Genomic DNA, 14,378 nt, shown 5'->3' with positions numbered 1-14,378 from the left:
TGTGGTTATAATGGGAGTGGATGGGACATTTTTGTCCGCGAGTGGCTAATGTGAGTTTTTTGTTTAATCTGTGCTGTGCAAAAACTAATTATCCACCAAAATAAATGTTGTTGCTAATCTTTGACATATCCAAGACTGTGATAAAAAAAAAGCCGACCCCCCCAACATTCATTATATGGAAAATAACTGCCTTTTTGTGTATGTTTTTCATAGAAAACGCAAATTCATGTTTTCAAACTGGCAGTTAAAGGGTTAAAATCCTGAACACAAGTTAACATTTGGTATTTTTTATCAGGACTGAAGTTGATTGAAAGATTTAACCCCAAAAAGTAAAAAAAAATATTAATCTGTTGTCATTTTAGAACAGTTTTTGGAAGTGGACATTTTTGTCCCGAATGACTAATTTGTGACTTTTTTGTTCAATCTGAATTTGTGCAAAAACTAATGATGCAAAAAAATCCATTTTGTTGCTAATCTTTGACATATCCAAGACTGTTATAAAAAAAAGAGCCAGTCCCCAGATATGTATTTTTTGGAAAATAACTCATTTTCTCTGTTTTCATCATGAAAAAAAACAGCGGTTTCATGTATTCAAAATGGCATTGAAAGGGTTAAAATCCTGAAAATGATTACATTTTTGGTATTGTCTATTAGGGAAGTTGCTTTAAAGATTGATCCCAAAAAACTTGTGAAAAAAAACTTTTAATATAATGTTTCTATCAAAGTATTTTGCAGTGGACATTTTTGTCTCGAATGACTAACTTGTGTAGTCCAATCGAATAATACCGGAGGGTTAAATGAATTGTTTGTTTAGTAGAAATGATTCCACACAGCCAACAAAATCCTTGACACTACTGCTGTGGATCATTAAAGAAAAATGGCTGAATAGTGGGATACATTCACATAGCATTACATTAGTAAGACTATTTAGATCAGGGGTGTCAAACTCAATTTAATCGCAGGCCACATCAGCATTATGGCTGCACTCAAAGGGCCGGTTGTAACTTTAAGACTATATAAAAATACATATATCAATATATATATAAAATAATGTATTATATTACATGATTGCCTCTTGGATTATTATCAGATAGGGTAATAACTTCATAATTAATACGTCTGAAGGCAGAATTCTGGGGCAAATAATTGCAAGTCAGTGAGAATGTCACAAAATGATTTAAAAAGAAAAGCCAAATTCTGAAAAAATAAAAAAGTCAAAATAAAAAAAAGAAGTGACATTTGAAAAAAGGAAGTGACATTTTGAAAAAAGGAAGTGACATTTTAAAAAAGGAAGTGACATTTTGAAAAAAGGAAGTGACATTTTGAAAAAAGGAAGTGACATTTTGAAAAAAGGAAGTGACATTTTGAAAAAAAGTAACATTTAAAAACAAAGAGTCATGGGCAACGTGCTTCTGTAAATCATTATGTAACCGTATAATAAACATAATATTCTTTGCAAGCTCTTCAGGCCACAGAAAATGAAGTCACGGGCCGGATTTGGCCCCTGGGCCTTGAGTTTGACACCCCTGATTTAAAGATATTAGCTCAATCTCTGACAAATCATGTTTTATTATGTCTGTCATTTTGGCATGCTGATGGCTGATTCATGATGCAAATTATAATATAATTTTCTCAACAGCATTACATTACATGTTACTTGTTAGACGCTTTTATCCAAAGGGACTTACATACTCAATACTGTGGAAAATCCCCACAGGAGCAATTTGGTGTGAAGTGTCTTGCCCAGGGACACAACGACATGCTGACCCCCTGATCCGAACACCTACGGACAACCCACTACGCCACACGCCACCCCACAGCATAATATTTAGCGTTTGCAGAACAACAGTATTTTTAAGCTGAGTTGATTGGAAAATGCAGCTTGGGAGTCATAGTAAGTCTCTCCCCTGTACATACATGATTTATGACTGATGAGTCCCATGCCAACCCAATTTGTGAAAGAGTCACAAAGTCACATAACAATGTCATTGGACAAATGAATGGTTAACACCACTATTGCCGTTTTTGGAACTGCAGTAGCCAATAAAAAGTGTATGCGTCAGTAATTTGGTATGTCGACATCAGATGTGCAACTGTAGTACTGCAGGATGTGCCCATTAAACTGAGGCTACATTTGTTCTAGCTGCTCAAACAGGGGTTACTAGAAGTCAAACACATCGTTTAAGCAATCAGACAGACACATGTTTTCGTATCCATAACGCTACAGAAAGAGGTCAAGGTGAAAGTCATGGTTCGGCTGAAGTCTTTGTCACAAAAGGACATTAGAGCTGGGATCCCTTTTCCCTCCCAGCTGTTTCCAGTGCTTGCCACCCTCCCCCTTAACACAATAGTATCTGCACAAGAGAAAACGTTTTTGCCCTTGATGACTTTACCAGCTTGGGCAGCCATGGGACTTGGGGAGGCCAGGCAGATAGGAAATGCAATTAGAATTCACAGTAAAGAAGGAACATTAGCAGTAACAGACAAAAGAGGTCACAGTCCTGCAACCCCAGGTGAGGAAGGCGGTCGTAATCATAAGCACCCGTTCCCTTTCCTGCATCAGGAGGGGAGGGTGGTGGCTGGGCATGTTGCGTCATCAATGGCCCCTAGTCTAGGTGGTGATCTGTGCTGTCCACATATTGAGGGTCAAGACCCCGAAAGAAAAAAACAGTGTTAAGATTAATAATTTGTCATTTAGCCTCAAACTGATCATCGATAATCGTGATCCGAGTGTGGCCTCAATGACGTACTTAAAAAGTCGGAAGGTATGAGAAGACCCAAAAAGGCTATTAGATAGTGTCCAGTTTATATGCAGATAACAAAACAAAAAAATCACACTGCATCTTTTTTTATTAATCACACTAATAATTTGACTGTGGGGTTCTTTTTCAGCTTTAAAACAAGTGAAGGGCCTCTCTTCTACACCGTCTGATCTGTGTTGTTTAATCTGTGTTACGCTTAAGCATGAGTCATTTCATATAGTTAACCCAGTACAAGCTTAAAATAATTCGGACCAAAGTTTAACTTCACGAGATTTATACATTTTACATTTGAAGAACCATAACAATTATTAGCACTTATTAAAACAATCTTATTTACCACTGGATGTATTTTTGTGTGTTTGTTTTGTAATTTTTTATATTTTTGTAATGTTGTCTTTGGTTTTGTTGTAGTAAACCGCTTAGGCTTCTAAAATAAATGAGGGACTGGGTGCTGTCCGGAGCAGCAAAACAAAACAAGTAGTTAGAAAGCCCATCCCATTTCACTCTAGGTCGTAAATCAAAACAACAATAAAATAGGTTCCAGGGGGTTGTAAGATCTACAAAACAGCTGGGAAAAAAGGTGGGAAAGTTCATGTTGCTGTTCAAATTCTGTTTAAGTATATGACTTGTTTCAAAAGTTCAGCATTTTTAATCCATCATACAGGATATAGTTGTGCTGAGTACAACAAATTGACAAAAATAATGTTATTGTAATCATTGTCCTCTGTGTAACTTAAAACAATAGCATTCCCAATGGGAATACAGGGAATAAAGAAATGCCAGGATTTCGACATAAAAATGCATTGAGATGACAGGAAGCATGTTTGCACAGACCAGCATCATCATGATCATTTTCCAGTGAAGTCGCGTCCTGTGTCTCAGTGAGTGTAATAAAGCAACTCCCAAAAGCATCGAACCAGTTGACCTTTAATATCCTCGCAGCAACCCCTGCAGTAAACCGCACAACACAAATGTGGAAAAACACTTTATGTTAAACAAAGGATATCCTTTAGACGGAAAAGAGCTCTCCCTTTGCGCAAGTCTAAGTGCTGTATTTATTAATTGGCGCCAAACACAATACACTCATGGTTCTTGAATTTAAAGTACGCTCTGATCCTTTCGCAATCCAACAAACAGGATGTTTGTGTGGCTTCATGATGGTTTGTTTCCATGCTCCATGGTTATGTTGTACAGGTCCAAAGGTTTGTAAACTTCAATTTAACAAATGTTATGATCCATATCAATGGAAAGGGCCATTTATATCTCACTAAAGTAATTATTTTTTCGTATTTATTGGTATCTGTCTCTTTTTCTCAGAAACTAAGCAAATATAAAAAATACAATTTGTCCTTTTCACTGTTTCAAGAGTTGTTTGGGGAAAATGCCAGAGCACTCATCAGACACTATGACAAGCTTCATCCATGTATTATTTTATAAGAGATATATTAAGATTATATTTAGGCTATGGATATCCGTGTTCTCTACCGTTAAGTTGTGGCACATTGTTTTTAACAGCAACATGTATACAAAAGTGTTTCCAAAAGTTCCTCCCATCCTTCTCAGCTGGCCTGTTGACAGGCTGTCAGGTAAACATAAGCATGCTGCAGGGATTAAATATTACTGTGCCAGTAAATCTTGCATGAAACATTCCAGGAGTGGTCGGGGAGTTCTTTGTACATAATTAGCAACACAATAGGTGACTAGGTGACGCACACACAGGGACAAGTGATTGTTTCCGGGTCTGCATTTGATAATATCTTGAATAGCTTGTTTATAAAGACAAGGCGGGCACAGTTGATTTGCTTACCTTTAAACAAATCCTTTATTTTATGTATTTACATTTTAGAAATATAACATGTGCTTTTTCTCTGTGAGGTATACACACACACACACACACACACACACACACACACACACACAACACACACACACACACACACACACACACACACACCACACACACACACACACACACACACACACACACACAGACACACACACACACACCCACACACACACACACACACACACCACACACACACACACACACACACACACACACACACACACACACCACACACACACATCACACACCACACACACACACACACACACACCACACACACACACACACACACACACCACACACACACACCACTACACACACACACACACACACACACAGCCACACACACACACACACACACACACACACACACACACACACACACACACACACACACACACACACACACACACACACACACACACACACACCACACACACACACACACACACACAACACACACACACACACACACACACACACACACCACATTTTACATACAAAAGTGCAAGAGTTATTCAAAATACTTTTCAAAATACATATTGAAGTACAAATTGTCACAAACACTGTATAATATATGGTACATTTATTGATATAAAATATGCACTCAATATGAGAAGCTTGCATTTAGCTGTGTATAATAGAATAATAGATGCATTGGGAGATATATCTCTTTTTTTTGTTTTCCCCATTAAGATGGACTAACCCATTATTCTGGAGAGAGCTTGTTTTTCCCTGGAAAAAGGAAGAAAAAGGAAAGAAAGAAAAAGTTATAGCATGAATTTTAGATGTGAAGCTGATGATTCCTTTTATTATTTTGTACTGTGTAGCCGTGATTTCCATCACATCCTACAGCTTAAGACATTTATTATACTCACTCTGGTTCAGAGGGGTTGATGATGCGCTGCAGATCCCTCAGGTGCTGAGCAACAGTTACTGTTGGATAAACATAAAGTGTCATTAGCCATCAATTGAGCTGAACTAAAGCTTTACAATACACAAATGCTAACAGTTAGCACTGAGATCTACAAAGGCTACAAACATCCAGCTATGCATTGTAAGTTTGATGAGGAATTATAATGGAGATTGTTCAAATAGATAAATAGATACTTTGAATTATAATGGATGCTTGCAAGATGATACTCATGACGTTTGTTTGAAAAGGACCAGTTCACCCAAAATATCCATCTATTTACAGATTAGCAGGGGCATGCATTGTGACAGAATGTAATTTTTTTAAACTGGATGAATTGTACCTGAACTTAAAATTATTTTATAGTAATAATAATAATAATAATAATAATAATAAACTGCAAACATATATTCTTACTTGAGCCACCTCCCAGTCCACTCGTTCTTCCTGCACCAGAGGACGATCCAAGTCCAGTATTACTATTCCCAGTTGATGGTCCTTTTCCTGTTGCACTTCCTGTCTTACTTTGCCCAAGCCAACTAAATCCAGAACTTTTGCTCGTGGATCCAGTCGACCCAGAGGACGAACTAGAAGAGCCGGTACCAGTTGATGCCGGCTTATTGAATGCTGACCAAATGGAGCTACTTGACCCTGATGATGAACTTGAAGAGCCGGTACCAGTTGATGCCGGCTTATTGGATGCTGACCCAATGGAGCTACTTGACCCTGATGATGAACTTGAAGAGCCGGTACCAGTTGATGCCGGCTTATTGGATGCTGACCCAATGGAGCTACTTGACCCTGATGATGAACTTGAAGAGCCGGTACCAGTTGATGCCGGCTTATTGAATGCTGACCAAATGGAGCTACTTGACCCTGATGATGAACTTGAAGAGCCGGTACCAGTTGATGCCGGCTTATTGGATGCTGACCCAATGGAGCTACTTGACCCTGATGATGAACTTGAAGAGCCGGTACCAGTTGATGCCGGCTTATTGGATGCTGACCAAATGGAGCTACTTGACCCTGATGATGAACTTGAAGAGCCGGTACCAGTTGATGCCGGCTTATTGATTGCTGACCCAATGGAGCTACTTGACCCTGATGATGAACGTGAAGAGCCGGTACCAGTTGATGCCGGCTTATTGATTGCTGACCCAATGGAGCTACTTGACCCTAATGATGAACGTGAAGAGCTGGTACCAGTTGATGCCGGCTTATTGGATGCTGACCCAATGGAGCTACTTAACCCTAATGATGAACGTGAAGAGCTGGTACCAGTTGATGCCAGCTTATTGGATGCTGACCCAATGGAGCTACTTAACCCTAATGATGAACGTGAAGAGCCGGTACCAGTTGATACCGGCTTATTCAGCCCATATGACGCAATCTTCGAAGCCAATACACCTGCCCCAGTCCCATAGGATGAGCCACCGGGAAGTCCACTTAATCCTGTCTGAAATAAAATAAGTAAAATTGATGTTAATAAGGTGTTATTGAGGTTATGGCTTTTTAGGTTTTCAAGCATTTGTTTTAGAAGTATTGACAACATGCAATGAAAACAAACTATTGAATCATTGAATTGACTACATGATTATATTAAATTACATTTTCAGTTTAAGACTCAAACTTCTGGTTTAAAGAACGTCATAGAGATTCATATTTCAGGTTCTTAATTTGTTCTCAAACAAATAAATATCTGTTCCAGCCTTATGCTCTTTTCTATTTGAATGACAGACCATTTCCCTCCCACACTTCCTCCTCTTCATACAAAGCTGGTGCATTCGCAAAAACAAGTCAGGCTGCGTTTATCGAATGCATCTTATGCACGTTAAGCACTCAAAGACTCAGCTTTGTTAGCAATTTAGTATAGTTCTAAAGGATTTGAATGTGGAAATATGTCTTCAGATACTGCAGAGATAGAGAGTTTTGGACAAAATGACCTAATAGCTGCAGAAACGTATGCATGTCATTACATATAATAAGGGTTTTAGTTAAAGTCAACAACTATGCAATGCGATTATAACCCGTATAGTATATACTACATTGTGCAATTCATTTATGAATATCCAATGGAATTCCAAGTGTATTTAATCCGCTGATTACAGCGGGCAGTTAACTTCCTGATTGTCTCACATTTTCACAGGGTTTTACTATTGTTTCTTGTGATGTGGAAAACATTTGATTATTTAAATATTGATTCATATGACAGCTACTTGTGCTGAAGGAAGAATGCAAAAGCAAGGCCCGCTTGTGATCCTGAGAGGTCATGCTACTTTTAACACTCCTGAAAAAAATAACAGTTTATGTAATCAGTGATGGCACTTTCTTTTTCTTACCTTAGACACGCATGACATATTGAGCTGCCTATTTTGCTCTGTCAGGTGATCATTCACTCTACTTGTATACTTCACAAGGTTGTTCAAGACTTCTATATCTCCATGAAGCCTCAATTTGTCCATCAGGAGTTCCTCCTTTTCCTCATCGTGTTTCTGCTGCAGCTTGTCTAAGTTCTGCTTGTGCTCCCGGATCAGACCTGTGCGGTTTGTGCTGCACCTGCGGTAGTCGTCAGACAGTAGCGTGTTCTCTGCCTTCAAGCGGCTACTCTCAGCCTGGATGTTTGACACTTTTTCTCCCACACTATTCAGGTAACGCTGGAACCTGTCCTCCACTTCCATGGACAGGCTGGTGCAATTGGTGCGGATCTGCTCCAGGTGTTCCCTCTGTTTCGGACAGGTGAGCTGGAAGGCGATGTGTGAAGGGAAAAGGGAGTCAATCTTCTCCAGGAAAGACTTGGAGACATTGGAGATACCGCTCAAGGACTGGGAAAAGTCATCTTTGCATTTTTGTCTAAAGAAATTAACTTCCTTTTCATGAGAGGATTTTTCCCTCCGCAGATGGATGGCCTCCAAGTTAATGTTGTCCCTCTCTTTGACAGTCTGGTCCATTTCCCTTCTCATTCTCTGGATTGTTTGTGTGAAGTTGGACTCCACAAGTTGCAGCCTGGCATGTAGCTGTTCACTCGGACCACAGTTACCTAGACGATTCACTGCTCAGAAAAAAAACAATAAGAGCAAAAGGGAAAAGATATAGATACAGTTAATAATTATTAGGTTGTTTTTTGGTTCGAACTAAAGACATGTCATACTTACTAGTTGTTGGGATTCTGCTCTTGCAAACAAACAACTCGGCAAGGCAATGTTGCTGTTTATAGGAATGTTGAAAAGACAGTATTTTAGGGATTTGCTTTGACAGTTGTGAAATGGAAAGAAACAGGGAAAACTATTGATCTTTTACAATAATCAAAATTACAACTTTAACAATGTCATAGACATGCTCAGACATTTAAAAGTATAATGCTTATTTTTCAACTTATCATTTTAATAAATATATACATTTTACAATCCTATTTGTTGAAAAAAATAATTGTATCTAATAAGCTCAACTTGACTCAAGCATTGCATTAAACCCACAAACATATATAACCACCTTAATTTCTATGGCTAGGAGTTTAATTCCATAAGATAGTGGTCTTTAAGTATAGTCACTTAAATACAAAAAGTAATACTACAGGAATGTATATGTTGGATAAAGAAAAAAAGCTTAATAGGTTACTCACCTGCTTCTTCTCCATTTCTTGGATAAGAATCGATGAGATGTTGGCATAGTAGCGGTGTTCAGCCAGGTCCCAGTCATTGCGAGCCTTCTCAATCAGGGTGGTGTTGAGCAAACTGGTCAAGTTCTTCCTCTGCCCCTTCAGGATGACGTTCTCTATGGAGAGTCGGCTAAAGCTCTCCTCCAGGTCTTGGATGCGAGACGTGGATGGCGAGTCCTGCGTCTTACCATAGACCAGAAAGAGCACGAGGCTGACTATGATAAGAGACTGAATGAGCGAAGAGAAGAAGAAGACAATGCGCATGTAGTAGCCGCAGCTCTTGCCCTTGCCCTTTGAGCGGTACTGCAACTTCTTCTGGCTCGCCGGGCTGCCCCTGGAGACCTGGGAGTAGCCACTGCTGTACATGATGGCCAAAGAATGGTCTCAAAAAAGAGGTAAAGCTTGAGGATTACTATGAGTGTCCAGCCAAGTTCAAACAAGAGTCATCTCTAAATCAAAAAGAAAAACTAGTTCCTCCTAAGCACTCAGAGCAAGCCAAATTAATTAATAATAAAAAGCTGAATTATTTCAGACCAGCTTGTGGATTTTACAGTCTCTTAAATTCTGCGCCCCTTCCTCTAACAAAGCCAAACACACTACAGACGTTTCCTTTCAGCAGTGTTGATCGCATGAGAATTTATCAGATTGTGAGTGAGGTGTAAACATGGGTCTGAATTTATAAACTTCTCTGGCCACACACTTCCCATGATGGGAACCTGGCCTCTGTCCCCTCCCTCCCTCCATCTCCCTGCCCCTCCCTGTGCAGAGATTATCAGCACACACAGACTGCCAAGCATATGTTTTTTTGTTGAATACATTTCATAGTTGAAAATGTTCCTAGATAAAAACTGAATAAAAAGCTATTTCATGACCATTTAATGTTGAGCAAATTAGAATATACCTTTAAAGCAGGGGTGGGGAACCTCCGGCCCCCGTGCCGTATACGGCCCGCGAGACAATTCGATACGGCCCTCGAGGTAACTCACGCAAAAAAGAAAAAAAAATTAAGAAATCTAGACCACAAAAGAATTAAACAAGCGAGTGCCTGTTTTTCCTGGCCAAGGTCAGGGTCCTTGAACACAACACGAGCCTAACGTGTCATCACGTGGTATATGTCTCGTCCGACAGGGGTTTAGAGCTGCCGGAGAGCACCAGGACGTCGCTCCGGGCCGGGACTTCACAAATGTCAGTACCCATAAGGAGCCGTACACATGCCGCAGTTTTTTGCGTGGCTGTGTCTTTAGTTGAAAGCCCAGTGGCGATCTGCTCATCTGTCATTCTGATCATACAGTCAATAACTTTGTTGTTATTAGCATCTGGTTAGCTAGCTATGCTAACGAATATAAGAAGCTTTTTCTCCAACCAGTGAGGTAAAGGCACATCTTTATATGATCATTATAGTTATACAAAAAATAAGAGAATACAGTAAACAGGTATAAAATACTATATGAGAGTAAAAAAAAGTTGTTATTAATAAACAAGAATACAGTTTGAAAGGAGAGTGATTTGTAAAATATCCATAAAGAAAAAGAACATCTGCTTACTGTTCTGTTTCATATGGGTGTTGAGAGATGTATCCATAGATCTCTTAATGTTGCTCTCAAAGTGCACCAGATTGATGCTTTTAACATTCAACATTTAAATAAAAAAAATCTTAGGTTAGGTCCCCGCCCCCCCCCCCCACTTAAATCATATTCACATGGATAGGAAACTAAATTGCACACATCTTGTGTCCATATATTTCTGTTTTGGTGGTCATGCCACAACCATGCATGTGCGTGCATGCATGCGCGTGCATGCATGCGCGAGTCATGGTAAAATATCTGGATTAAGAGGTTGCTTTTTCTTTACACAGCAAGAAAGAAAGGCGAAATGAATGGGCTGTGATTTTAGTATTTTTAAGCAGAGGTCAATAATTTGTACGGCCCTCGGAGGATGTTGAAAAAGTTGAAATGGCCCTTGAGAGGAAAAAGGTTCCCCACCCCTGCTTTAAAGTGAGAAGGAGAAATGTACATCTTCAAGTAGTTGTAATAAATTCACATTGTGATATTAACATGACTTTCTATAGCGAAACTCGACAGGCCATAAAGTCTTCACCGGACTCGCTGCGCTAATCTTTTTTATGGGATAATGAACATTGTTTTCCGTTGCAAAGCAGGCAGGACAATGGCTTATGTTGTTCTTATAATGTTCTAGGGCAGGGGCTCTTTGATGCCCGAGTCTCAGTCCAACATGATGACGTGGGTAAGCTGCCCTCTGTCTCACAGGACAGACAGACACACACACACGCACGCACGCACACAAAGAGACACAAACCAATTGAAAATGAACTACAAGAGCCTGACACTAACGGTCACAACTTTTTCCTGCCCCGCATTGTTGACGTGCCAGCCACCTATTTGACAGGAAGCAGTAATTCATTGGAAAGAGGAACTACGGATGGTCAAAGCTCCATCAACTTTTTGGAGAGATCCTAGATAAAAGGCTCCAAGAAACGCAGGATATCAGACACAAATACAAGAAATAAACACTCCTTTTGTTTATTTAATTGATGATGAAGTGGGTTGTTTTTATCGTCATTTGTGAACACTAGCTATGGAATTCTTTTTTTGGTATTTACATTTTGTAAGTAGTAATGGGATGTTGCCAAACTGAATGGCTCAGCTCTCCGCACTTAATTTAGTAAGAGAGGCTTATTGCATAATTCATACACCTCACCAGGGGTTACATTGTGCCGGGGCTGTCCGGGACTCAGCCCCGGCACATAGGACGATGCTCTGACGTCATCACCCTTACTCATTTGTCATTTGTTTAAGCCATATGTTAAAACATCTCTCGTTCTTAATATATACTTTATTTAGGGTCGATATGTGTTGACAAGATATAGTTTTTCCGCTTAGTGAACTTGTCTCTGCTCCGATCAGGAGCTGCAGCACCGCGGCTCCTTCGTGGAGAGAGTCTGCAGCGGTGTGTGTGTGTGTGTGTGTGTGTGTGTGTGTGTGTGTGTGTGTGTGTGTGTGTGTGTGTGTGTGTGTGTGTGTGTGTGTGTGTGTGTGTGTGTGTGTGCGCAGAGAGTCTGCAGCGGTACCGCCAAACCCCCGACCCGTCTTGTAAACACGGAGCCCGTTTCCTACACCATCAGGGCTGGTTCTAACCAATTTGCTGCCCTAGGTGAGATTTTAGCTGGCGCCCCCCCCCCCCCCCCCCCTGCCAGAAAATCATTCAATAGACAAGATAAAAGTATCCAAGGAATAAACAATAGAATATATAAACAGTAAATGAAAAATCTCTACGAAAGACCAATACACTACAAAAACAGAAACGTATTGACATGTTGGTAATCAGAGATGGGGTCATTACTAAAAAAAAGTAATATATTACATATTACATAAAAAGTAATATATTACACTACTTCGTTACTCTCTACATAAAGTAACTCGTTACTTTACTCGCAGGGCCGGCCCGCCCCTACAGGCAGATCACGCAGACTGCGGCGCACCTACAGTGTAAGCGCGCCACAGTTTTGCCTCTGTGAGACTCCACTTGCACCCCCAATTACTATTGCATTAAGGAAGACATAACATAAGTCTTTATATGCTCTAAAATAGGCTACCAGCCTACCACAACAAGCTAACAGTCTGTGAAACGTAAATACACTAATTAATTAAACCAGTTCAAGACGCATTATTCTTATCATTCTTTACGAGCGCATAACGGTAAGGTATCTAATTACTTATTTATTTAGTATTCCATAACTTAGTAACAGAGATGGTCAAACTAAAGTGGTAGAGACAGAATTCCTACAATGAAGCGGGACATTGAACTGTTCACCCGTGAGAGGGCGATCAACAAAAGAGAGCGAGCGGCCCCGTTGAGGGAGTTTACAGATGAAAAGACTCAGCCATGTTTATGCAGCACTGCACGTGGAGATGTGGTCTCGCAAATCGCGCAGATTACGTAGGCCTACATGTATATAAACCGATATAAACCTGCGGCGGAAACCCCTCTTGTCTGTCAGTGAGTGTGATTATTTTATAAAAGTAACGAAGTAACGCGTGTCGGGGCAATGTTAGTAACTGTAGTGTGATTACTGAATTATAAAAGTAACGCGCTACACTACTCCGTTACCGACATAAGTAATAGTATTACAGTAATGCGTTACTTTGTAACGCGTTACACCCAACTCTGTTGGTAATATACATCAAAAAGGCTTCAAATGTATTCAGTATTGTATGAACATGTTTTAATTGGGGTGGACGTCACATCCTCTAGGGGGATCCGGGGGTATGCCCCCCTGGGAAGAAATGTTTGAAAATGTAAAGTAAAATGCTTCAATCTGGTGCACTTTAAGCACACATTACTAGAGACTAGATTTTAGGGGGTACAACGCTAAACACCCATATGAAAAAGATCGGTTTACATTTTAATAACCAAAGATGTGAACATAACCAATAACCTACCATAGCCAATAACAAATAAATTCATTCATATCTTATTTTACCTAGTTAACATTTATTTATTTAAGCATATTATTTTATCTCAAGTTTTTTTTAAACAATATTTTTGGTTTACTGTCCTATAGTATACATTGAAATGATTTCAAACCTGTTTATCCCAATAATTATAAAGGAGTGCCTTGGAAATATTTGTTTACATAAATTGCATTTATCTCTCTCGCTGTTAACAGCATTCCAACTAACTGTTATTCTACGGACGAAAAGTTTATTATTCCGCCGACTTATTTTGGCCCTCTTCTCCTCCCGCATTGAACATCGCAGAAACTCCGTTCAAACATCAAAACGTTCAGCTCGGTCCGGAATCGATGGCTATTACTTTTCTCATTCATAACTTTCATAATTCCTGAGATACATCCCATAATTCATCACATTTTTAACATTTGAACTTTAACATTGCGCAGCTTGTTAAGGCAGAGTGCGTGATGTCAGAATTAGAGAGGAGGACAGTTTGAAATTTGCCTTCATATATTTTTTTTAAACTGCCATAATTCCCAAACCCTACATTCCTGAGACATAATTTTTCATGACAAACGTAGGAAAACATCCCGTAGCTTGAAAAATGACAAATAATTAAGCAGAATAATTAAACAAAATGCCTCTTGAGGGCATGAAGTGACAAAAACATTCAACATTCCTCCATTAAAGCCCATTGTAATTTCAGGCTGATATTTCCTCACGGTAGCAG

General features: G+C 39.6%; 1 protein-coding gene across 1 annotated transcript; it reads right to left on the bottom strand.

Moving 5' to 3' along the window:
* Positions 1-5,179: 5,179 nt before the first annotated feature.
* Positions 5,180-9,810, bottom strand: plvapa (plasmalemma vesicle associated protein a). The gene is made up of 6 exons (XM_034196216.1): positions 9,141-9,810; positions 8,674-8,725; positions 7,861-8,570; positions 5,939-6,977; positions 5,487-5,544; positions 5,180-5,343 (listed from the first exon to the last, which is right to left on the bottom strand). Exons 1-6 carry the CDS (start codon positions 9,540-9,542, stop codon positions 5,310-5,312), a joined length of 2,295 nt encoding a protein of 764 aa, XP_034052107.1. The 5' UTR covers positions 9,543-9,810; the 3' UTR covers positions 5,180-5,309.
* Between the last annotated feature and the right edge of the window lie 4,568 nt (positions 9,811-14,378).

This window comes from Gymnodraco acuticeps, unplaced genomic scaffold (genome assembly GCF_902827175.1).
Source record: "Gymnodraco acuticeps unplaced genomic scaffold, fGymAcu1.1, whole genome shotgun sequence".
Taxonomy (NCBI): Eukaryota; Metazoa; Chordata; class Actinopteri; order Perciformes; family Bathydraconidae; genus Gymnodraco; species Gymnodraco acuticeps.
Note: the sequence above shows the minus strand (reverse complement) of the source record. Positions and strands in the feature narration are given on the sequence as shown.

What these genes read in the sequence shown, in the direction of transcription:
- plvapa (XM_034196216.1), bottom strand. Translation starts at nt 9,542, where the DNA reads ATGTACAGCAGTGGCTACTCCCAGGTCTCCAGGGGCAGCCCGGCGAGC. An exon ending in AAGAAATGGAGAAGAAGCAG is followed by an intron (nt 8,726 to 9,140) that starts GTGAGTAACCTA and finishes TCCTATAAACAG; the next exon opens with CAACATTGCCTTGCCGAGTT. An exon ending in ATCAACCCCTCTGAACCAGA is followed by an intron (nt 5,344 to 5,486) that starts GTGAGTATAATA and finishes TCCTTTTTCCAG; the next exon opens with GGAAAAACAAGCTCTCTCCA.